The 26,333-nt window shown below is 35.2% G+C and overlaps 2 protein-coding genes and 1 pseudogene across 6 annotated transcripts; all 3 read left to right on the top strand.

The window, feature by feature from the left end:
* The first annotated feature begins 424 nt into the window (after nucleotides 1-424).
* On the top strand, nucleotides 425-8,386 carry LOC127158250 (NLR family CARD domain-containing protein 3-like; annotated as a pseudogene).
* A 2,031-nt stretch (nucleotides 8,387-10,417) lies between these two features.
* Nucleotides 10,418-15,441, top strand: LOC127158251 (NLR family CARD domain-containing protein 3). 3 transcript variants are annotated; one of them, XM_051101400.1, is made up of 7 exons: nucleotides 10,418-10,549; nucleotides 10,662-10,772; nucleotides 10,984-12,864; nucleotides 13,009-13,182; nucleotides 13,270-13,443; nucleotides 14,178-14,224; nucleotides 14,465-15,441. In XM_051101400.1, the coding sequence occupies exons 1-7, from the start codon at nucleotides 10,446-10,448 to the stop codon at nucleotides 14,986-14,988; spliced, it is 3,015 nt and encodes a 1,004-aa protein (XP_050957357.1). In that variant the 5' UTR covers nucleotides 10,418-10,445; the 3' UTR covers nucleotides 14,989-15,441. The 3 variants fall into 3 exon arrangements, with proteins under 3 accessions (XP_050957357.1, XP_050957359.1, XP_050957358.1); XM_051101402.1 differs by lacking the exon at nucleotides 13,009-13,182 and having other exon boundaries at nucleotides 14,465-15,440; XM_051101401.1 differs by lacking the exon at nucleotides 10,662-10,772 and having other exon boundaries at nucleotides 14,465-15,440.
* Nucleotides 15,442-16,863: 1,422 nt separating this feature from the next.
* LOC127158256 (glutathione hydrolase 1 proenzyme) lies at nucleotides 16,864-25,583 on the top strand. Of its 3 annotated transcripts, XM_051101427.1 has the most exons (15): nucleotides 16,864-16,946; nucleotides 19,357-19,477; nucleotides 19,600-19,689; nucleotides 19,889-20,050; nucleotides 20,149-20,279; nucleotides 22,640-22,729; nucleotides 22,822-23,011; nucleotides 23,122-23,282; nucleotides 23,362-23,511; nucleotides 23,691-23,827; nucleotides 24,130-24,317; nucleotides 24,474-24,580; nucleotides 24,659-24,774; nucleotides 24,947-25,060; nucleotides 25,142-25,583. In XM_051101427.1, exons 2-15 carry the CDS (start codon nucleotides 19,398-19,400, stop codon nucleotides 25,283-25,285), a joined length of 1,860 nt encoding a protein of 619 aa, XP_050957384.1. In that variant the 5' UTR covers nucleotides 16,864-16,946; nucleotides 19,357-19,397; the 3' UTR covers nucleotides 25,286-25,583. The 3 variants fall into 3 exon arrangements, with proteins under 3 accessions (XP_050957384.1, XP_050957383.1, XP_050957385.1); XM_051101426.1 differs by lacking the exon at nucleotides 16,864-16,946 and having other exon boundaries at nucleotides 19,345-19,477; XM_051101428.1 differs by lacking the exon at nucleotides 16,864-16,946 and having other exon boundaries at nucleotides 19,345-19,477; nucleotides 22,643-22,729.
* The last annotated feature ends 750 nt before the right edge of the window (nucleotides 25,584-26,333 follow it).

Here is a 26,333-nt window from a genome sequence, read left to right on the forward strand (position 1 = left end):
GTAAACGAATGAAAGTAAGAGATTCAAGTGTAGACAGCTTCAGTGATTATAACTATACATTTGTTTTTGGGAGTGCTTACACTGAAGATCAAAGTTAGTAATAATGTTGCTCTCTGTATATAATTTATTCACTGTTTGAATAACCATGGAAATTAAAGGTTATAAAAAAAGCCCATGTCTTTTTTTTTTTTTTTTTTTTTTCTTTTTTTTCCTAAAAAAGATGTTTTTGATGTTTATAGTTCATAGATTTGGTTTTACCCTGGAGTCGGTTCCCGCTCCGCCAATGGTTCTGATCCAGTATTTAGTTCTCGTGTTGTCTCATGTGAGACTGTGCTGCTGCTCTGCGCCACTAGAGGGAGCGCGATTATCTTTCACATGAGCGGAGTTAAAAACGAAAGTAAAACACGACAAATAAACGACACCACGTCGAGGCGGAAAACTCATTAACACCGAGTATTCAGCGGCCGCCGGTTCTATGGTAAGTAGGAACGTTTTCTTCTTGTAACCTTGCTGTCAAAAAATGAAATAAAATAAAATAAAATAGTCGTCCTTCACCCTTAGCTCTGAACAAATGAAAAAAAAAAAAAATGTTAATGTTTATTATTATTATTATTATTATTATTATATTTTACAATATGATTTATTCCTGTTATGCAAAGCTGCATTTTCAACAGCTGTTACTTCAGTCTTAAGTGTCACATGATCTTTTAGAAATCATTTTAATATGCAGATTTTTAGAATTATCAATGTTGGAAACGTTTTTTTTTTTTCTTCTTTTTATTTCTTTCTAGGATTTTTCAATGAATTAAATTCATTGAAAAAGTTAAATAGAAAAAACATTTATTCCAAATATAAACATTTTTTAACAATGTAAATCTATCACCGTTGTATTAATTGAACACATCCATGGGGAATTAAAGTATTAATTTCTTTCAAAAGAAAAAAAAAAGAATAAAGAAAGAATAAAAATTGACTGATCCCAACCTATTGAACAGTAGTGTATATTGTTAGAAAAGCTTTCTATTTGTTTTGTTTTGTTTTTAAAATCACAGGTTCCAAAAATTAAAATAAATAAATAAATAAAATAGAATAGAATAAATAATAAAATAAAATAAAATAAAATAAAATAAAATAAAATAAAAATAAGCTACACAACTTCCAGCAGCACTAATAAATCAGTATATTAGAATGATTTCTGAAAAATCATGTGACACTGAATACTGGAATAACGATTATGTTGTAACAATATTTCACAATATATATATATATATATATATATATATATATATTGCTGTATTTTTTTTAGCAAACACAGCCTTGATGAGCATAAGAGACTTCTTTAAAAAAAAACAAAAAAAAAAAAAAACATTACAAGTCTTATTTTTAGAGCTGTAGTGTATTGCCAATGTCATTGTAAAAATTACTTCCTCCTTTAACTGTAATGAAAGTATGATACAGTACACACTTTATATATTACCTTAAGAGAACAGCAGTTAAATATATTTGGGAATGTAATTAAACTGCACATATCTGCGTACTCATATCTCATATAGACTATTTTAACAATGTCCTTACTACTTTTCTGGTCCTTAAACATGGTAGTTTTGTTCCTCCCTATGGAGTCGAAGAGCTCTCGGATTTCTTCCAAAATATCTTTTTTGTATTCCGAGGATGACATTTGAGTGAATAACTGACAGAACTTTCATTTCTGAATAAAACACTTAAATGGTTTACTCAAAATGAAAATGATGTCATCATTTACTAACGCTCATGGAACTATATCGTTAGTCTATTTCATTTTGATAATCGCTGATGATCTTTTTTTTCCATTTCTGCACAAAAAAGGCAAATTAGTCTCTCATCACTCATTTACTGCCACACTGCCACCAAAATGAGTTTCTGTAATAAGAAAGATGGACACTGCCTCTGAAATTTGTTCTCCATCTTCTGAAGCAAGCTGTGATCAACCCAAGAAGAATTTGCCCTCTGTCTTAAGTAAAACAAAAGTGCTTTCTGACCCCAGGTAAGACATTAGCCATTTTAGCATCTGGCAGATGCTTTCATCCAAAGTGACTTACAGTGAGCGTCAATGTCTCTGTTATACTGAATACTCTCCATATGTTTATAATTATGTAATTTCTTATGCACTCCTCTAAACAATTTAATTACAGGACTTCCTGTGCAACCAAACATATTTGTTGTATTGCTTTGGATAAAAGCTTCATCTGAATGAATAAATATAATCTAGGGTGCATTCAAGCTATAGACATGAAGACTGACAAAGAGCAGACAGGTTTAAAATGGTGTTTTGTTTGACTTGTGTTAGTATCGGCAGTAAGAAGAGGCAGAGATCAAAATCTCCAGAACCCAGTGGTGTGCCTGTGAAGCATAAAACATCCATGATGCAACCACTTAAATTCAATGATGGACCAGTGACCACTGATCCTCTGTTAGTATACACATTTTACTTTCTGATTTACTGTAGTTCATCTCGGATGAATAATGATTTAAGTAACTTGAGGAATAAAATAACACTAAATGTATGTTCTCCTTTTTTGTTGTTGTTGTTGCTTTTTTTTTACTTTCAGCAGGGGGGAGAAATGTGAGCCAATCAGGTCTGTGCTGTCCTTTACATCCCCTATCATACCCACATCAAACAGGAAAGAACTGAAACAGTCCTGCAGACTCAGAGAGAAGAGGCTGTAGACCTGCAGAAAATCAAAGACCAGCACAAAACTAGCATGAAAAGAAAATATGAAAGACTATTTGAGGGCACTAAACTCCAAAAGAACCAAACCTTCCTGAACAGGATCTACACACAGCTCTACATTATAGAGGGAGAGAGTGAAGGAGTAAATAAAGAACATGAGGTTTTACAGATGGAGAAAACAACCAGAACAGAACACTCACAAGACACTCCAATCTACTGCAATGGCATCTTTAAAGCCTCACCTGAACCAGGATGTGAGGAGAAAGACCAAATCAAGACTGTTCTTACTAAAGGCATCGCTGGAATCGGAAAGACCGTCTCTGTGCAGAAGTTCATTTTGGACTGGGCAGAGGGAAAAGCCAATCAGGATGTAGATTTCATGTTTCTGCTTCCATTTCGAGAGCTGAACTTGATCCGAGATCATCGGTACAGTCTTCACAGACTTCTGCTGGACTTTTATCCTGAACTTCAAGATCTGGACACAAAGATTTATGAGGAGTGTAAAGTTGTGTTCATCTTTGATGGTCTAGATGAAAACAGAATCACACTGATGTTTTCAGATGATTGGAAAGTTTGTGATGTGACTGAGACTTCATCAGTGGGTGTGTTGATGTCAAACCTCATGAAAGGAGAGCTGCTTCCCTCTGCTCTCATCTGGATCACCTCCAGACCAGCAGCAGCCAATCAGATCCCCTCCAAATACATCAACCGTCTGACAGAAATTCAGGGATTCAATGAGTCTCAGAAGGAGGAATATTTCAGGAAGAGAATCAGTGACCAGCATCAAGCCAGCAGAATCATCTCACACATCAGAAGAGCAAGAAGCCTCCACATCATGTGCCACATCCCTGTCTTCTGCTGGATCTCATCCACTGTGCTTCAAAACCTTCTGAAAGAAGATCAGAGTGCAGAAATCCCTCAAACTCTGACTGAAATGTACATCCACTTCCTGCTGATTCAGATCAACATGAGGAATCAGAAGTATGAAGAGAGAGGTCCAGAGAAACCCCTGCAGTCCAACAGAGAAGTGATTGTGAAACTTGCTGAAGTGGCTTTCAAACAACTGATGAAGGGCAATGTGATGTTCTATGAGGAGGACCTGATTAAGAGCAGTATAGATGTCACTGATGCCTCAGTGTGTTCTGGGATTTGCACTGAGATCTTTAAGGAGGAATCTGTGATTCATCAGAGGAAAGTCTACAGCTTCATCCATCTGAGCATTCAGGAGTTTCTTGCTGCTTTCTATGTTTTTTACTTTCATGTGACTACAACTATGAAGGGACTGAAGAGTTTTGCTTTAGTACAACATTTGCTTAAAGCTGCAGTAGATAAAGCCGTTGAGAGTGAGAATGGACACCTGGATCTGTTCCTGCGGTTCCTGCTGGGCGTCTCACTGGAGTCCAATCAGAGACTCTTACAGGATCTACTGACACACACAGAGAACAGCTCAGAGAGCATCAGCAGAACCACACAGTACATTAAAGAGAAGATCAAAGATGGACATGGACTCTCCACTGAAAGATCCATCAATCTGTTCCTCTGTCTGCTGGAAGTGAAAGATCAGACTCTGTCCAGAGAGATTAAGGAGTTTGTGAAATCAGACAAACACTCAGAGAAGAAACTCTCTCCTGCTCACTGCTCAACAATTGCCTACATGCTTCAGATGTCAGAGAAGGTGCTGGATGAACTGGACCTCAAGAAATACAACACATCAGATGAGGGGAGAAGAAGACTGATACCTGCTGTTGTGAACTGCAGAAAAGCTTTGTAAGTAGTAAATTATTCTATTACAAAAAAATCATCAAAATGTTTCACCAGAGTGATGTCCAACATTGGTCAAGCTACTTTAAATTGAGCTATGTAAGCTACTATCTTACTCTACAGAAACTTTACCTAATCTAAGCAGGAACAAATTGTTTAATTTTAGGCTACAACTAACAATTTTTGATAGACTATTTGACTAATCAAAAAGAAAATCAGCAGATTACAAATATATATTTTAAGTGAAAGTATCAATTGTAATTTTTATGTTATTATCTTTGAATAACATTGTGAATATTAAAGTGATATCAAATTTATTTTACACATTTTTAGAATTGCTATGTTGTGCTACTTAACAACCATGAATCTTATAGAAATATCAGTTTTATGAAAAAATTGTTTACTCTCTTTCAGTTTTCCTGGATTTAATCTCAGTGCTCAGCATTGTGAAATTTTGTCATCAGCTCTACAATCCTCAAACTCTGTCTTGAGAGAGCTGGATCTGAGTAACAATGACCTGGGGGATTCAGGAGTGAAGCTGCTATCTGGTGGACTAAAGAGTCCAAACTGTCAGCTGAAGATACTGAGGTATTAAGCACATATAAGGGATAATGTACAGCCAGGTGGTCACATTGCTGATGTGTGTTTGTAGATGATCTGACTGTGTATGTCTGTAGGTTGTCTGGTTGTATGGTGACAGAGGAAGGCTGTGGTTATTTGTCTTCAGCTCTGAGTTCAAACCCCTCACACCTGAGAGAGCTGGATCTGAGCTACAATCACCCAGGACAATCAGGAGTCCAGCTGCTCAAACACAAACTGAAGGATCCAAACTGCTCACTGCAGATACTCAAGTATGTTTGGCAGTATGACACATTTATTTATGTGTATGATGTATGTATGTATATTCTTAATACTTTGAGGACAAAAGTTTCCCCCAGAGTCATCTAAACCTTCCACCACTATGTGGTGGGGATGTGCAGTTTATCTTTGTCTTTAGTTTCACACATGTTCTTAAATACTTGCAATTAAAACATGCAGTTAAAATGTTAAACACATATTTGCTGTCTGTTTGTGCATTTTTCTCTCTAGTTTGGACCATGGAGAACATTTTAGGATCACACCAGGATTGCAAAAATGTAAGTAATGTACACATATTTAATAGTTTTATGGGGCTCTGAAGGTACTCATAACTGTAGCTTTGAAAGTCTTAGAGTTTCTTGTATTTGGCTGAGCAGTCATTGTGCAACTCACCAATATATTATATATACATATTTTTAACTATGTCCTATTTTGCTTTTATAACATGTTCAATTTACTTTAATGTGTAATGTTGCAGTTTTATCATGAAAATAATCTGCAAAGTTACAAAGCATGAAGTCACTCCCAAGGTGAATCTGCCTTGGGTGGGAATTATTTAAACAAGGAATACTGTGATGTCTTCATTCCTAGAGGAATCCTGCAATTTTTGGTTTTCAGGGAGTTTAGAAACAATTATTACAAAATAAATGATTGAGTTGCATTAGTAGTGCATTAGTAAAACTAAAAGTAATGCTAGGGGCGTGGCATTTCCAAAACATGCAATGGTACAGTTGACCAATCATATTGCATATTGTATATCTGAGTTAGTTGCTTTATAGAGAATGGGACTACACAGAGCATAATTGACAGACTGAAGAAAGGGGCTGCAATGATGACAAATATTGGAAAATAATTATGGATTTTTTTTTTCAATATCCAGGCACAACAACCCATTCTAGTAGAGCCCAAAACAAAATCAAGACTTTGAATAAGGGCATATTAGGACCTCTTTATACATAAAATAATTAAGCTTGACCCAAAGTTCTTTTTGAGCATGAGAAGTTCTTAAGAATATTAACCTAAAGTTATGTCTGGGAGACAGAAATATAGTCATGAAGACAGTTCACAGTATTTTAAAGGAATTCTCTTTAATGTCATCCACATTTGCCACTAACCCAAAATTTTATGGACACATGTGAAAATTCATTTATTTACATTTCAAATGGATGCATATTTTAATATTTTAGTTAAGGAAATTAAAATTCACCAACAGAATAGCTACAGCAATATTCATATTAATTATTCATTAATTCGCTATTGCTATATTTGATGTTTTAATATTCTTGTGTTCAGATGCTTGTGATCTCACACTGGATCCAAACACAGCAAACATTCGTCTCCTCCTGTCTGAGGAACAACAAGACATTGACGTATGTAGAAGAGGTACAGTTGTATCCTGATCATCTAGAGAGATTTAAATACTATGAGCAGGTTCTGTCTAAAGAGAGTTTCTCTGGACGCTGTTACTGGGAGGCTGAATGGACGGGCTGGAGTTATATAGGAATGACATATAAAGGAATCAGCAGGGAAGGACGAAATCAGAGTAGATTTGGGTATAACGAAATGTCCTGGTGTGTTTTCTGTATTGCTGACAGATACAGTGCTTGGCACAATAATACAAACAAAGACATACCTGTCCCTTCAAGCAACTCTAAGAAAGTAGGAGTTTATCTGGACTGGTCGGCTGGCACTCTGTCTTTCTACAGTGTCTCTGACACACACACACTCACACACTTACACACATTCAACACCACATTCACTGAACCCCTCTATGCTGGATTCAGAGTTTATGATGCCTCAGTGTCTTTGTGTCAGATTCAGCAATGTGCTGTGTGAAACAACTAAATGGAACTTACATGTTACAGAAAATAAAGTTAGTTCTAGGTTAAGGCTTTTCTCTGACCTTTTTTTTTTTTTTTTTTTAATTGTAGACTGAGAAAAACATATTGTCATTCTTCCTAAATCTGGTTGTATTACCTCATAACACAGATAGTAACCTACTTCAGACCTTTAAACTGAAAAAAAAAACTCACCAGCTTGTAGCCCTAGTAATTCTGAAGACTTTGATTAGCTTGTTTAGGTGTGTTTGATTAGGGTTGGAGCTAAAATGTGCAACACAATGGCACTCCAGAACCAACATTGCATATCCCTGTTTTGCACCATTTTGTCAAGTTCATCCAGTCTGGGACATCTGGGCTTCTTGTTGGTGCATTCAAGTCAACTGGATTTTGACCTACAGATATATTGCTCAATGATCTGAGGAAAGGCACAACACCACAACAGCAGCATAACATAACAATTGATAGGCTTATTATTATCCCTACTCCAACACGGGGTCAAACTGTTGTTGATTGTTTTTGACCTGTGTTTTGAGTTTGATCATTCCATCAAACTTTTCTAAGCAACTAATTTTTTTTCTTGTTATTTACATGTATTCATTCATTCATAACACTATTAATAACCTTATAAGTGTATATGGAAGCTGTGTATTTTTGTTTCTTAAAATAAAATTTTGAGTTTCAAGTTGTGATGTTATTTCCCCTGTTTGAATTGCCCAATCGCGTTCTGCTCTTGTCAGAACATTAAAATATATCAGATTGAGTTACAATTTTGGTTGATATCAGTAGATGATATGTTTTTTTGCTGGATTGAGTAAAATAATGTGTTTGTATGTTGTTAATTTTTGTGTATATTCAAGTTTTGTGTTAATGAGGTGTTTATGAGTTTGTTAAAGTTGCCGCCCGCACCATTTTTAAGGGGGTTTTTTTTTTTTTCTTGGTAACTTTGGTTCTTAAATGAAATTAAAGAGGTGGATTATGTTCCTAAAACATCATGCAGTTAAATTCTGTCAAAAGTATGTTGTCTTTTAATGTTTTGAATTGTGTATTTGTAGCCATCTATTATCTTTGAGCTGTTAATCAGCTGCAGTTACAGTGTTAATGGGGACAAGGGTTTACTTTTCTCTCTTCTCACAATCCTTTCAGACCACAGCACCAAGACTGTGTGTTTGTTTGATGTTAATCCCTGTCCTGTCTTTAATAAACAGCAAGTATGTCATTGCAAATGTCATTTGCATATTTTCAAAGTATGAAATTATATTTTATATTACTACAAACCACCAGCAAAGTGATAAAAAAACCAATGAAGAGGTGTTGAAGTTAATGAGATAATTATGTGACTACTTAAGTAATGATTGAGTATTAGTGACAAAAACCTTTTGTTAAACAAGCAGAATCACTGAAGCAAAGAGGAACAAAGAAGAGAGAAGTCAGAAAGAGCTCTATTGCCAAGTATGTTTGCACATACATGGAATATATTTTGGTGACAGAAGCTTCCAGATACAGTACAAAGAAACAGCAACTACAACACACAGATAGATAGATAGATAGATAGATAGATAGATAGATAACACCTATGTACATACATGAACAAAAGTAGACAAAAAATTGTATGTACTGGTGTTCTGGTGTGAAGAACAGAAAATAGAGAAACAAAACTAAAACTGTATTCACATAGACATGGTTAATATGTGAAAGCACAAAAAGTAAATTGTGTTTTCCCCCAATGTCATGTACAAACACAGAAATGCTGACAAAAATTTTCCAAAAAGAGAAGTTAGGAAAAGAAGACACACTGTTGTGAAGCTGTAAACCATTTAAACAGCTGCATATTTCGTGGTAAGTATTTCATATTTCATGGCTGTAAGAATACTTCATAACCATGTATTCATATAAAATGAGCTGCTCTTTAGATTTTTGGTCTTTATGAGATTTCAAACTTATCATTTCATGCTAAATTCCTTTTGATATTTTCAGTAACATAATTAGAAATCTGAAACTAAGACTTTCTTTAATTGTTTAACAAATATTTTTATTTCTACAGAATGAGAAAAAGTAATACTTTATAATTTATAGTGCTGCTGTATATTTATATATGTGACACTCATTAAGGCTGCATTTATTTAATCAAAAATCCAGAAAAACTGTAATATTTGAAAATTATTTCAAAGTAAAAGTCAAGTTTTCTAAATGAATATATGTGAATTCAAGTTTTGTTATTATATTTTTAAAATGTAAATATATGGAAGTCTTCAGTGTCACAAGACCTTTTAGAAATCTAATATGAAATTATAATATGCTTATTTTATTTAATGTTAAAAACAGTTGCTGCTTAATATTTTGTTGGAACCTGTGATATTTTTTTCTGGATTCTTTAATAAATAAAATCTTTTTTTTGAAAGAAATAATACTTTATTTATTTAATTTATTTAATGTAATTAAGTAAGTAAAGCAAATACTTACATTGTTAGAAAAGATTTTTATTTTGAATAAATGTGGTTCTTCTAAACTTTTTATTCATCAAAGAATCCTGAAAAAAAAAGAATCACAGGTTAAAAAAATATTAAGCAGCACAACTGTTTCCAACATTGATAATAAAAGCAGTAAATCAGCATATTAAAATGATTTCTGAAGGATCATTGACATTGAAAACTGTAGTAATGGCTGAAGAAAATTCAGCTTCGCATCTCAGTAATAAAATATATTTTAAAACATATTAAAGTTAACCATTACTTAATAATAATAATAATAAAAAAAAAAAACATTATTTTAAACTGTAATAATATTTCATAATGTTATATTTATATTATATTCATAATATTTATCAAGTAAATGCAGCCTTGATGAGCATAAGAGAATTATTAAAAAAAAAAAAAAAAAAAAAAACTGAATTTTGTTGTCACATTCATTCAGTTCCTCTCTGTGTTGTTTGTCTTTGGACAAAATCATGTGAAACTGATTATAAAATTGAGTTCAGTCACAATTGATTTGTTTTCTATTTATTTACTTCTGCTGAAGTCCACAAACAGACAAACAAACAACAACAAAAAATAGAATAGAATTTTGAATATAACACTGTTTTTTTTTTCATTATGGAGATTATACAACATGGAACTGTATGTTTACATTACATATTATGAGTAATTAGAAATATGTCTTTTAGTTGAAGGGTTTATTGTGTATTTCAGTACATAATTAGTTAAAGCTCTAAAAACAACTTTTTTTTTTTTTTTTTTTTTTTTTTTTGGAGATGAGAATTAGAGGACACTGCCTCTAAAATGAGTTCTCCATCTTCTGAATCAAGCTGTGCATCATTGAAGAGTGATCAATCATTGATTAATCATCCACTTGAATTCAATGATACAGTGACCTCTGACACCAGGTGAGACTATTTTTGCATGTACAGTACAATATCAACACTGAATAAATGCATATCTATGGCGCATTCACAGTTTATTTAGTGCTGTAAAATACCATTCTTGTTCTTTTGTCAGTGTCAGCAGGAGATCAGAGTCTCCAAAACCCAGTTGTGTGTCTGTTAAGAGTAACACATCAATGGATCACCCATTTCAATTCAGTGAGGAACGGGTGACCTCTGAACCTCTGTTAGTATAGACATGAGTTTGCAAATTCACTGTAGTACATGTAATATGAATAATGATTAAAGAGACTCAGTGAAGTAACATTAAATAAATACATACACACTTGCATGTGATCTAAAATCATATCCGGTATTTAATATTTTTCTGGTCTCTGACTCTACTGGTTATTGTAATCACTGTCATTTTGTTACTATTTCCTTTTTAATTTCATCAGAAAGCAGATATATGAGCCAGTCAATTTATTGCCGTCCTTTACATCCAACTATCAGACTCGCATTAAAAAGGAAGGAACTAAAGCGCTCCTGCAGACACACACACTGGAGACTGAAAACCTACAAAGAGTCAAAAACCAGCACAAAACCAGCATGAAAAAGAAGTTTGAGAGATTACTTGAGGGAATCAAACTCCAAAAGAATGAGACCCTCCTGAACAGGATCTACACACAGCTCTACATCATAGAGGAAGAGAGTGAAGGAGTGAATGAAGAACATGAGGTTTTACAGATGGAGAAAACAAACAGAACAAAACACTCACAAGACACTCCAATCTACTGCAATGACATCTTTAAATCCTCACCTGAACCAGGATGTGAGGAGAAAGACCAAATCAAGACTGTTCTTACTAAAGGCATCGCTGGAATCGGAAAAACCGTCTCTGTGCAGAAGTTCATTCTGGACTGGGCCGAGGGAAAAGACAATCAGGATGTAGATTTCATGTTTGTGCTTCCATTTCGAGAGCTGAACTTGATCCGAGATCATCAGTACAGTCTTCACAGACTTCTGCTGGACTTTCATCCTGAACTTCAAGATCTGGACTCAAAGATTTATGAGGAGTGTAAAGTTGTGTTCATCTTTGATGGTCTGGATGAAAGCAGAATCACACTGATGTTTTCAGATGATCAGAAAGTTTGTGATGTGACTGAGACTTCATCAGTGGGTGTGTTGATGTCAAACCTCATGAAAGGAGAGCTGCTTCCCTCTGCTCTCATCTGGATCACCTCCAGACCAGCAGCAGCCAATCAGATCCCCTCCAAATACATCAACCGTCTGACAGAAATTCAGGGATTCAATGAGTCTCAGAAGGAGGAATATTTCAGGAAGAGAATCAGTGACCAGCATCAAGCCAGCAGAATCATCTCACACATCAGAAGAGCAAAAAGCCTCCACATCATGTGCCACATCCCCGTCTTCTGCTGGATCTCATCCACTGTGCTTCAGAAGCTCCTGAAAGAAGATCTGAGTGCAGAAATCCCTCAAACTCTGACTGAAATGTACATCCACTTCCTGCTGATTCAGATCAACATGAGGAATCAGAAGTATGAAGAGAGAGATCCAGAGAAACTCCTGCAGTCCAACAGAGAAGTGATTGTGAAACTTGCTGAAGTGGCTTTCAAACAGCTGATGAAGGGCAATGTGATGTTCTATGAGGAGGACCTGATTGAGAGCGGCATAGATGTCACTGACGCCTCAGTGTATTCTGGGATTTGCACTGAGATCTTTAAGGAGGAATCTGTGATTCATCAGAGGAAAGTCTACAGCTTCATCCATCTGAGTGTTCAGGAGTTTCTTGCTGCTTTTTATGTGTTTTACTACCACGTAAGCAGCACAACAGAAGCATCTTTAGATTCAGTGCATTATTTATGTAAAAGAGCAGTAGATAAAGCCCTTGAGAGTGAGAATGGACATCTGGATCTGTTCCTGCGGTTCCTGCTGGGCGTCTCACTGGAGTCCAATCAGAGACTCTTACAGGATCTACTGACACACACAGAGAACAGCTCAGAGAGCATCAGGAGAACCACACAGTACATTAAAGAGAAGATCAAAGATGGACATGGACTCTCCACTGAAAGATCCATCAATCTGTTCCTCTGTCTGCTGGAAGTGAAAGATCAGACTCTGTCCAGAGAGATTCAGGAGTTTGTGAAATCAGACAAACACTCAGAGAAGAAACTCTCTCCTGCTCACTGCTCAACAATAGCCTACATGCTTCAGATGTCTGAGGAGGTGCTGGATGAGCTGGACCTCAAGAAATACAACACATCAGATGAGGGGAGAAGAAGACTGATACCAGCTGTGATCAACTGCAGAAAAGCTCTGTGAGTGTTTAATCATGTATTAATCAAAATATTATAGTTTCTGTTGTTGTGCCAATTAACACATCTTGTGTGTCTATTTTCAGAATGTAAAGCTGGTATTAGTGAAATACCAGTTGTAGAAAGATGCATTTTTCTCTTTTTCAGTCTTGCTGGCTGTAATCTCACTGCTCAGGATTGTGAAATAGTGGCATCAGCTATTCAGTCCTCAAACTCTGTCCTGAGAGAGCTGGATCTGAGTAACAATGACCTGCAGGATTCAGGAGTGAAAATATTCTCTTATGGACTGAAGAGTCTAAACTGTCAGCTGGAGATACTGCGGTATTAAGAACATATAAAGGATGATGTACAGTTAGTCAGTCATAATGTTTGTGTGTTTGTAGTTGATCTGACTGTGTGTGTCTGTAGGTTGTCTGGCTGTATGGTGACAGAGGAAGGCTGTGGTTATTTGTCTTCAGCTCTGAGTTCAAACCCCTCACACCTGAGAGAGCTGGATCTGAGCTACAATCACCCAGGACAATCAGGAGTCCAGCTGCTCAAACACAAACTGGAGGATCCAAACTATAAACTGCAGATACTCAAGTATGTGTACCTGTAAGAGTATTATATGGTTTTACAGTAGATTTCTTCAGTTGATTAAAAAAGGTTGAACAAACTGTGAATCATGACTAGTTTAATTAAATTATTACCAAATACATAGTGTATATGTCACTACATTTTAATTTCTATAGTGTTTCATACAATACAAACTGTTTTAAAGTGGCTTTGCAGTAATAAACAATAGAAATAACATGTTAATTTTGCAAATATTTTAAGTGGTACTGTAAACCAGCTTTATATAGAGAATAACATTGTCATTATTTAGCTGTGTGTGTGTGTGTGTGTGTGTGCATGTGTGCATGTGTGTGTGAGTTTGGGTTGTGTCATAACTCATGTATGTATGCATGTGAGACAAGAGTCATCTAATGCCGGGTTTGGACTTCACAATATTTTTGTCACAGATAGAATCCATGATAGAATCCAAAAATATAGAAGATAAAAAAATATTTTTGCATTCTGATGCCCATTATTATTAATGAACCACCACCACACCCTGCATCAAAATGGACTGTGCCAAAATGGGGTTGATATTGTGTACTCTGAACCCAGCACAACAGACATCTTTTGTAAAGAAAATGAGTTATTTATATATTTTTGAACACTCATTATTTTAATTGTGCCACATCTATTTTACAAAATAGTAAAACATTTTTATTTCATAGTCATCACTCTATTGAACATGATTTGTTAGTGTTCTTGTTTTTGCCTCTTTTTAGTTTGGAACATGGAGGACATTTACAGGTCAGACCAGGACTGAGAAAATGTAAGTCCTGACACACAGACAAACACATACTTGTAGGTAGTGATGTCATTCATATTCTAATAACCCTCATCTCACATGCAGACATAGTTGTTATGACACACACACAATCCCCCCCCACCCCACCCCACCCCCACCACCCCACACCACCCCACACATACACATATATATATATGCACACACTGAGCTAAATAATGCACACATGAGCTAAATAATGATTTTAATAGTTTTCTTTTTGTTTAGATGCTTGTGATCTCACACTGGATCCAAACACAGCACACACTCAACTCATCCTGTCTAAGGGGAACAAAACTGCAAAATGTGAAAATGATCATCAGCCATATCCTGATCATGCAGACAGATTTAAGCCTTATGAGCAGGTTCTGTGTAGAGAGAGTCTGACTGGACGCTGTTACTGGGAGGTTGAATGGAGTGGCTCAGGTCATATAGCAGTGACATATAAGGGAATCAACCGGAAAGAAGGGAGTGACTGTCGATTTGGACGCAATGAAAAGTCCTGGAGTCTTTTCTTTTGTGATAAGATGTACACTTTTTGGCACAATAATGAGACCAAAGACATTCTTGCCCCTTTACCCTCCTCTAAAAAAACAGGAGTGTATGTGGACGTGTCGGCCGGCACTCTGTCCTTCTACAGCGTCTCTGACAAACACACACTCACACACTTACACACATTCAACAACACATTCACTGAACCCCTCTATGCTGGATTTACAGTTTATCCTAATTCTTCAGTGTCTCTGAGTTAGACAAACAACAGAGGCTCTTTTAAAACCCATTACCATCTTGCAAATGTAAGAAATATAGATTGCATACAAACAAAATCCTAGATGATTACTGACATCTGAATAACAATCTCATATTGCAAAAACAATGTTGTATTATGTTGTATATGCACTGAATGAAGCAAAACTTTCACTCCAGATTGTTGAATGCTGCTGTAGATGGTAAAATATCACAGGATATAAACAGATCTCGAAGAAAATGTTTGGGACTTTAATTAATGTTACTGATTATGTAGCCAACCTCAAATTCAATGTGTGGAGGCTGATGTTGGAGGTTGTCACTGTGTTTAAGAAAAACAACTGACATTTATATTCTGAATTAGTCTTTGTCTCACTTTCTAGTCTGTGATGTAACTGTTTACTGACAATACAAATTATTTATCTTAATAAACCAGGTTTTCTGATTTGTCAATATGAAATTGTACACTGTGTTTAGATTTTTAATATGCAATATGTAGTAATTAAAATTATAGGCTACTGATTTACAAACTGCTCCTGTTTTTATTCAGGTGCTATTTATTGTACATAAACTATTTGACACACATGGTATTTATACTGTATTAAGGTTATTACATTTCTTATCTGCTGAAACCACTGAAGGATATTGTTATTCATCCCTGTTTTGCTTTATATTGTCACACTGAAAATGAGGCAGTAGAGGTGATCTTAACATAACCATTTAAGACACACTGAAAAAATATTTTGTTTGTTCAACTTTGAAATTGTATTTCATTTGGTAACATACACAATAACTGGTTTTGCTGAAATGAAATAAGTGATTTAAGATTACTGATTATAACTGAATTCAACCAACCTGGAAAAAAAAAAAAAAAAAAAAAAAAAAAAAGTTTTACTGAAACATAGTCAGTAGATGAACCTGATTTCTCCATTTTGGTAAAACTGTAACCATTCTTGATCTTTATGTGAGTCAAAAAGACACAGCTTAAAACCCTTCCTTTATAATAAAATAGAAAAATCACAATATCTATTTAACATGACATTAGACTCCTGATATGACCTGTGAGCCTGACTATTACATAATGACAAGATTAATAATTGATCAAGATCTGATCAGAGTTTCTCCCACAACTGTTGCAATAACAAATAGAACAGAAATATACAATTACAGCATTCAGAGAAAAACTGATGTTAAATATTCAAGAATCAAGAGCCCAGTTAAATCAAATGCTTATCTCCACAATGGTGACTTCAAACTTGATTATTTTCAATAAAACATCAACATCTAAACCTCAATTCTCAATAAGTTTAGTATGAAAGAAATAATGTCAGCTGGATTGTAATAAGTGTGAGAGAGAGAAAGAGTAGTGCTGTCCTTTGTGATTTTCACTTTGCTGCAACTTAAAATATAAAATCATTTCAAATCATGATTTCTCATTGAATCAACGTTCACTAATCAGCATGGAGCAGGTGTGCATGTTTTAAATGTATTTGTTTTGAGCATTATTGGAAGTTATATGTTGGGTCAATGTAATAGATTTAAGTTGAAATAACTTAAATAGAATTATAGGTAGTATCAGATAGAAATACCTCCTTGAAGCAACAACTGCACAGGTTCACTTTTTACAGTGCAGTTGTAGTGTCATGTGTCATCAACACATTTAACATTTAACAAAACATTTAATACTAAAATGCACATTCTTGCAAAATTATAAAACAAACAAATATTCTTTCAGTTTCATTTTCTTTTTAAGTTTTAGTCATATAATAAGAAAAGGCACATATTGAGAAGTGGAATAGCATTGAGCAAGATGGGTAATGTTTCTGGAAGTTTTTGTTTTAAATGTAAACTGGAAGTGAAACCATAACACACACAATGACCACATCAGTTTGCAAGTTTGCACGCTTTAAAAGTGTCTCTTACAAAACACAACTTTCTGAGTTATCCTTTTGCACTGACTCAGGTAAGTTGTATTTACTTAGAATATCAAGTATTTGCAACCTGACAGTTTTAGTTAATAGAATTTATAGAGTTTGGTTGGAACACATTTATTTCATACTAAAAGTACATGTTAATTTATTTTTGAATGATGTTTTTAAAGTTTTATTTACTTACTAAATATGAAGTACTTTAAACTTGAAAACTTTAGAAATTATAAGGTTTAGTTGGAATTTGAAGGTGGACTTTTTAAAACTTGTACAATAAGCTTTTGAATGTTGTAAAAGCAGACAACTTCAACTGAGCTGAAGCAGATTTTCTGTCTATGCACAAGTGTTCTTAATGAAATAGTGCTGCAATAGATGAAAAAATAATTAATCTAACAAACGTAAAAAAAAAAGAGCACAGACTCAGCAAGACAGTGCCCCTTCAAGAGTAACTGAGTTTGACACCTCTTAATTAGAGCTAAATTAGAGCTTAATTCTCAGGAGAGAAAAAAAAAAAAACCTTATGAAAGAAATTGGTTTGCAAGTGAAGTTTGTAATGCTGTTTTTTGAGTTGTTGAAAAACAATTAATATTCTAACTAAATAAAACTTAAATGAGTCAATGTAAAAAGATAACAGTTTACCTTCTGAGTTAAATAAACTACAGTGTGGGTGGTGAAGAGTTTACTGATCTCATTCAAATCTCACTTGCCTGAGGTTAAATTCATCTTGTTTTGTTTATGTAGAATTAAGAACCTCTTTTGGTTTGAGTATGTTTTTGAAATGCATTGTTAACATACTACTAATATATTGCATTACACTGTAAAAAACAACCTATAGAATCTACTCAGTAAAACTGAGGTAACAATTTGCACTCAGTTTGTTTGGGTAGATTCTATCCTATATATTCGAGTAAAAAATACCTAAATTTAACAGCTATGACAAACTAAAAAAAAAGTAAGTAAAGTCTACACAGCAAAAAGCCCAGTGTTAAATGAACTCTCCCAGGAGTTTATTTGAGTCCATACTCAAGAGTGTTAAAATAAACAATGAAGCAGTGTTAAAGTTAATGAGGTAATTAAGTGATTCATTCAGTAATGATTGACCATTATTGAAGACACATTGATTACAAAGACAATTCAGCTCATAATTTATTCATGCCACAATGCATGATGGGAGTCATTGATGAGTTTTGATTGGCTACAACATACATTTTTGATAGTCACCATTGTTGTGATTCTCATGCTGATTTTTTATGAATGCGTGTCTAAACTAATTTTTTTTTTTTTTTTTTGGTCAAAATAATTTTTTTTCCATAAGTTTTAATGACATCTGTCTGATTATACCAACATAATGAATAAAGAAAACTTAATATTCAGGTCACTACATAATTATAATGTCAAAGCATATTCAACACCACATAATCACTTTTCCTCTGGTTTGTCTGGCTGTTATAATTCAATTACAACATTCAAACTAAATTTTATATTAAAATCTAAGGGTAAAAAGCCCAACTAATACAAACACTGACCACTATAACAGTGATTTGATTTGATTCAAAATTTGATTTTCTTCTTTTGGTGATTCTGCTTATTAACATCAGGTGTTTTCAATAATGGTCAATCATCACTCAATGAATCACTTAATTACCTCATTAACTTTAACACTCTTGAGTATGGACTCAAATAAACTCCCGGGAGAGTTCATTTAACACTGGGCTTTTTGCTGTGTAGACTTTACTTACTTTTTTGTTTTTTTTTTTGTTTTTCATAGCTGTTAAATTTAGGTATTTTTTGCTCAAATATATAGGATGGAATCTACCCAAACAAACTAAGTGCAAATTGTTACCTAATTTTATTGAGTAGATTCTATAGGTTGTTTTTTACAGTGAAAGTTTAAAAAGATTTTTCAAAACAGACTTTGCCTGTCTGGGGGTGTTTCCTAAAAGCATTGTTAGCCAACTATGGTCACAAGTTCTGTAGTTACCATAGTTTAGCAATTCAGTGTTTCCCAAAACCGTAGTTCACACAAATGTTCACAAGCAGGGTCACAAACTTTTATGGTTGGCTCAACCTGTGGTTAGAAGCATAGTTCCTTTTTAATAAGGCACATAAGTTCAAAAAGTTCTGCTCACAATAAGCAAGCTAATATGCAGTGCAGTTTATATCTTCCATTCTATGTATATTTTTTGAATAAATGCATGTGCAAATCTAAAAACATCAAGAAGAGGGAACCCTCAAAGAATCAAACATCAAAATAAAGCAAAATGACAGGGAAAAAACAATGTTTGGGAAACAGTCCTGATTAGCTAGTTTGTTTCCACAACAATGCATCATACTATCAGTGAGTTATGCCGTTGTATGGGAAATGCACACCCCTGGCCAGGTGATGTGTAATGTTATGTTTAGACAGATTGATTTTAAACCACTTTTAAATTTTCAGTTTCACAGATTTATATAAAACCACTTCACTCTTGTCTTAAGACATCCAAATGTACACAAAGAAAATTTCTGTTTCTGTTCTGCACACCATGGATCAAGAAACATTGGGTCCTTTGTCATATGTCACGAGGTATTCATCCACCCATTCATCTGTCCATCTATAACACTGTGTCTGCATCTGCTGCAACCAGGACACCTGGACACTGTTGTCTAATCTAACTGAACATTTGTTGTTTGTTTGGTTTTTTATAGGTTCTGTATACTGGTGGACAGCTGCTATTTAAAGCTGTGTTGTCTCATCTGCAAATTATTTCATGAACTACACAAAAGCAAGTCAAAAAGGTGATGAAGCATGTACACACACACACACACACACATGCAATTAATATTATAAAATAAATGTAGCTGGTTTAGGACATAGCAAATTCCATTTTCAGAATAAATTACATGACATGATTTTGTATGGCAGTTGATAATATATTTGTTCAATTGTTTATTGAATATATGTTTTGAATTAACAACAGATAAACTCTGCTTTCAGATATCTGTTCATTGCCTTTGTGATTGCAATAGTTCTGACAGTGACACTCACTCAAAGATCTACTAAAACACCCAGTGATACACCCAGTGTAAAACCTTCTGATCATTGCTATGCTAAAGCGGCGGTGGCAGCAGATGCTGGGGTTTGCTCTACAATCGGGAGGTACGATTCCAAAGAGTCACATTTATGACACTCTTGCAACTCTGTAAAGTCAGTATAGTCATTGTTCTTGATCTGAATGATGCCCTTTGTCTTTGCAGGGACATGCTGAAGCGCAACGGTTCAGCAGTAGATGCTGCTATCGCCGCTCTGCTGTGTGTGAGTCTGTTTAATGCTCACAGTATGGGCATTGGAGGAGGAGGTGTTTTCACCATATACAATGCATCAACAGGTATGTATACGTTTCAGAGACCTAACCATACTCCCACAACCATCTTTTATGGCTGTAAGTGTTGAATGGACAATGCTCAGTGTTCATATGTTTTCATTCCAAAAAATTACATTTGAAGCACTTCTGCAGTTAATAAAGTTACAAAGGAGTGGTTGGGCATTTAATTCTGTTTCTGTTTAGTTCTGAAACAAGAAAAAAAGTGAAGTGAAAGTACTTCTACTTCTAAGTAAATGTGCTGTAGTTTTGGAAACTGGTATCCACAAACCAGTTGGCCTAATGTGCCTCACACGTCCTGAAATGTGAACCCAAAGCATTTCAATCGCCACCTGGTGGCTGGCTGCAGTATATCATAAACCTTACCTTTCAACATAAATGAATAGGAATAAATAATCTAAATAATCATATTACAATTCAAAAATATATATATATTTTTTTTTTTTTTTTTTTTTTTTTTTTTTTCAAAAAATGGTTTCCAGCTTTTTAGGTAGTTCTTTTCACATTGATGTATATTCAAGTCTTCATTTGGCTAATAAATTTGTGTTTTAGTGAGTTATTTAAAGGTGTGGTGTCATTAGCTATGTTTCCATTACCCTGTGTTTATATGCATTTTGAAGTATCGTATCAGAAACAAGTGATGGAAACACCAAAATTTGAAAAAAAAAAAACAAACCTTGAAACGCAAGACGTTTTTACGCTCCCTTGAGGTGGTTTTTGAATTGTGCAAAACAGGGTTAAAGGGGTCATTGGATGCAAATTTCACTTTTACATGCTGTTTTAACATAAATGTGTGTCGGCAGTGTGCATGTGTACACAACCACTCTATAATAATACAAATCCACTCAGTGGTTTTTATTTAATCTGGAAAAAATAATTTTTAAATTAAGCCATTCTCAGCATCTTGTCTGTGTGACGACACACCGACAAAAGCCGCTCCCCAGGGGCGCGGATGGGATTTTTAAACTGGGGGACCAAGCTGTCAACAAATGATTTCAACTCAGTGTTAACTTAGTTATTTTGCATAATGTGGGCTTCAGCTAATGTTCAATTGTTACATTGCATAATTTGGGCTAATGGTTTGCACTAAAAAGCAATTGGGGGATTCTTACTTGAAATCATGGATAAACAATTAACAAAGGTAAACAAAGGCCTGCCTGATCAAAACTAGCAATGCATGATCAAACTCTTATTTGTCTAGTATGCCAGTCACCCTTTAAAACGTAATGCCTTATGCAAAATTTGTGTTATTTAGCTAAAATTTTTACGTGGTCGCATTTGTGCGGTTTGCACTGCTCCAAAAGCTTCTGCTCTATAAAGCGCACGTTGCAGCAGGAGTCAGAATTCACTGATCACGTAAAGAGAGGCGCATTCAGTGCGATTGCTTAGGATATAGAGACTCGTTTATACCAGTAGCCACGTCAGCACGAGCGTGAAGGTGCACGCAGCTCATGGCAAAAATGACACAAATACTGAGGAAATGATGAATAAACATGCAAGCATTGTCACTGACAGAATTTCACTTGTTTTTTTGTTTTCATTTTGAATATTTTATTTATAATTTAATAATTATTGATAATTTGCCTCACGTTACATTATGGAGGCTTTATTTTAATTTTATTTGATTCCCCAGCTATCCACAGCATCTGAAATGTTGTTATGGTCATTCTAAGATGCCTGAGCAAAGTCTGCCATCAAAGTATTTTTGTATAATTGCCTCAAAGAACTGTAGAAAACAATGTATTGTTTTGTCTGCTCTTCCTGCTGAAAAAAAAAAAAAAAAAAACAGCTAAAACCAGCCTAAGCTGGTTAGCTGGTATTCCAGCCTGGTCTTAGCTGGTCAGGCTGGGAGACCAGCTAAGACCAGCTTAAACCAGCTAGACCAGCCTAGGCTGGTTTTAGCTGTTTTTTTTTGTTTGTTTGTTTGTTTGTTTGTTTTTTTCAGCAGGGCTCTCTGAATTGCAAGTAATTTATTATGGGAAAATGTTATATTCAGTGGTCTTCTCCTACTTCTCTTAGTGATATTTAGTGCCAGTTTATCAAGAAGTGACAATTTTGTTCTCTTTGACTTGTTGGATGGAAACAGTGCTTATTCGCAAATGTTTTAATATTCCAGTTTTGCGCACAAAGCGAATTCACGATCTTGTGATCTTGTGGGTCTGGGTCTTTGATACTATGGCTCCAGCTCTTGATCAATACTGCGCAGGCTTGGGCTCCAAATGACATCATTTTTGCAAGATAACAGTGACCATACTGAAATGTTTTGGCTTCACTTTTCTACATTGGAATGAAGTGGAGACCTCTCAACCATCTTTTTATAGTCCATGACAGAGTTGACCAGGTGTGAATGTCTTTTTAACCCTCAGGAGAGGTGGAGACAATTGATGCCAGAGAAACTGCTCCAAAGAACGCTTTACAGAACATATCAGACCCAGACCTGGAGAAATCAAGACCAGGTAGCGTACCAACAAACAGCTTTTTTTTTTTCTTTTTTTTTTTGTAATTTTAACCCCTAAATGACCACTCCTGTGTATTGCATGAACGGCAGGGTTGTTCATAGCTGTACCAGGAGAACTGCGTGGTTATGAGCTGGCACACAAAAGACACGGGAGACTGCAGTGGAGGGAGCTGTTTGAGCCCAGTATAAAGCTGGCATTGGAGGGATTTAAGATCGGCAGGGCATTGGCTGAAACGATCAAAGACAATGAAGACATGATTCTGAATAGTACAACCTGGTGGTAAGAATCTACCCACAAGGCTATTGCTCTGACACTATTATAATATTACAGGAGTGTATATGCCAATTGCATCTGCACTGTCACTTATGATCTGCTTTCTTGTCTTGCAGTGAAGTGTTTTGCAACTCAAATAACACCATCTTGAAGGAAAATGACACTATAAGATTTCCACAACTTGCCCTAACCTACAAGAGGATAGCAGAAAAAGGACCAGACACCTTTTATGATGGGTCACTGACTCAAAATATAGTGGATGATATCAACGCTGCAGGTTATTTCATGCTTACATTTGGCTCTATTTGATGGGCTGCTGACCTGGTCTGACTTGATCTTTGTTTCTCATAAAACAGGAGGGAATATAACATTTGAAGACCTAAAGAATTATCAGCCAGTATTGAATGAGCATGCATGTAACTATACTGTGGGGAAATACATATTTCATACTCCTTATGCTCCATTCGGTGGACCCGTGCTCGCTCTGATACTCAACGTACTCAAAGGTGTGTGTGACGCAACTGCATTTTACCCAGGAGGATTGCCTTGGGATCATTATATAGTCTGAGAAGCAACAATTGTAACTGATCAAAAGATGTACAGTACAGTTTGCATTTTTAGCCCACTGAAGAGCAAGAGCTATCATGCATGACATATGTTTAATTCTTATTCATTCTTATTTCAGGTTATAACCTCACAACCAGCAATGTTTCTACAACAGAGAATAAGATTTTGACATATCATCATATAATAGAGACTTTCCGTGCTGCTTATGAGGAGAGGAGTAAACTGGGAGACCCGCACGGTGAAAACATCACTGATGTGAGTACAGCCATTATATATTGTGGCCCTTTTAGTTTGTAAGGTATTATTGGCTGTACTGTTCCAAGATATGCATTTCATTCTTTACTACATTCATGTAATTTTATTTTGTCAGTGGGGGCTACACAACACTGATAAAAGCATATGAAAAACAAGTCATTTTATACTTTTGTGTAGAGAATATGAACAATTGCACATCTAAATGGGGCGTGTGCCCATTCATTCATCTCATTGAAATACTTCAAACAAGTTGTGATCTAAAGAGCAAACAGCAACTTCCATTCCATTTATTTGTTTCACAGTTCATCCAAAAAATGACCTCAGACAGCTTTGCTGATTTCATCAGGAGTGAGATTAAAGATGACACCGAACGAGACAGTTATGATGAGCAGGACGAGAATATTTTTCCTAATGATTTTGGCACGTCTCACCTGTCCATCATCGCAGAAGATGGGAGCGCAGTGGCCGTCACCAGCAGCATCAATGAACGGTAAGAGAAAGATGAACTAACAGAGATTTGTGTTTCTCATCTCACCACTCATTTTAGGTTATTAAGTGCTGCTCCTCAATTTAGTTTTGTGTATGTTGTTGTGAAACTCATATTTTTGTTAATCTTATTGTGTTTATTTTACATGTGTTCACACAGTTTTGGCTCTAAAGTGATGTCACGATCAACTGGCATTATATTTAATAACCAGATACAGGATTTCACAGATTTTCATTCTGAAAAGAGTCACAATCTGATTAAACCAGGTATTAAAAAAAAAAAAAAAAAAAAAGTGAAACAAAATTAAATTACACCAACTTTAAAATAATTTTTTTTTTGACAAGGTAAAAGGCCACTTTCTTCGATGTCTCCTACAATAATATTGGACAAACTCAGCAAACAAGTCAAAATGGTGGTTGGTGCTTCAGGTGGGACAAAAATCATATCTGCAACTGCTCAGGTAAACAAAAACAGCAGATTTCAGAAGATTTGCTTTAAAAGTCATAAAGCACATATTGTTTGGCATTCACCTTGTTCAGTATGTGCTTCAGTAATATATTTGATGTAATGTGAAATGCATGCATTTGTTAAATTGTTTAAAAAAATGCTTGTATTTTTCTTTTTCGGTTCAGGTGATCCTGAACTACATGTTCTTTGACTATGATGTTCAGAAAGCTATTAATGAACCCAGAGCTCACAATCAGTTTAGTCCCAATGAAACACTTGTGGAAGACGGCTTTGATGAGGTAGGATTCTTAAGGTAGTAGACATATAAAAGTCTGCAAAGTGATAATTATTGTATTTTTCTTTTGTGTTTGTAAATGAAGAATGTAACTGACGGATTGAAGCTGAAGAATCACACCATAAGTAAGACATCTGCAATAGGAAAAGTGCAGGCGGTTGTACGAGAAAAAGACGTGATCTGTGCTGCATCGGACCCCAGGAAAGGTGGCTATCCTGACGGATACTAAGCACTACTGCTGTGTTGGACCCAGCATAAGTAAAGCCTGCTGTCCAATGACAGCACTGTCATTTTTTGATGGGAGGTGCACCATTTTTAAGGTGCTAATGAAACAGACATTGCCAAAACAACAGCTATTCATAAACACATAAAGTTTAGCTCCAACTCTAATCAAACACACCAGAACATGCTAATCAATGTCTTCAGGATCATTCGAAAATCACAGGTGCACTGTAAACAACGACAACAACAACCATTTGTTGAGTCAACTTAAAATAATGTGTTTCCTTGCTCCCCTAAAATTTTAAGTTTAGTTGACTTGAAATGTTAAGTTGTACTAAGTGACAACGTAGATATTTGAGTTGACTAAACAAAAAAAAAAAAATAGGTTTGTTAAACTTAAAAGTTGGGCTTGTTACCCAGCTGCCTTTCATTTTAAAGTTGAAAGAACCCAAATATCTAAGTTTTCACTAAGTACAGCTTAACATTTCAATTTGACTAATCTTTTTGAGTTGACTGAACTTAAAATTTTAAGACAGCTGGGTAACAAATTATTTTATGTTGACTCAACCAATTGTCAAGGCTGGAGCTAAACTCTGCAGCACATTGGCCCTCCATGGCAAGATTTGAGGAACCCTAGAGTAAAATGTGAATATTTAGTAGCCTGTTTTGTAGTTTTGTAATGTTCAGAGTTGATCTTTTCATTTTTGTTGATTGTCAGCGTTGTTGAGGTTCATGTGCTGATTGTTTTTATCTTTTTTATTATCTGAATTGTGCAGTAGTTTGAAACTTTTTTTGTGCATGATGTGGTTAAAATCCATCATAACTGCTGCAGCATCTGTGGTGGTAATGTGAAATTAAAAGTGCATTAATAATATAACACACTTTTGATGATGGATTAAACACTGGATGTGATCAGTGAATCTGGTCACTTCATGATGATTAATATGTCAACACCAATAGAGTGTTTTCACGACTCACCATCAATCTGCCATATTGGCGGCGCAGAACATAAACAACGCTGCTAAAGTGAATGGAATACACTCATTTCCTGATCA

The sequence above is a fragment of the Labeo rohita genome, unplaced genomic scaffold (assembly GCF_022985175.1).
Source record: "Labeo rohita strain BAU-BD-2019 unplaced genomic scaffold, IGBB_LRoh.1.0 scaffold_142, whole genome shotgun sequence".
In the NCBI taxonomy this organism is placed as follows: Eukaryota; Metazoa; Chordata; class Actinopteri; order Cypriniformes; family Cyprinidae; genus Labeo; species Labeo rohita.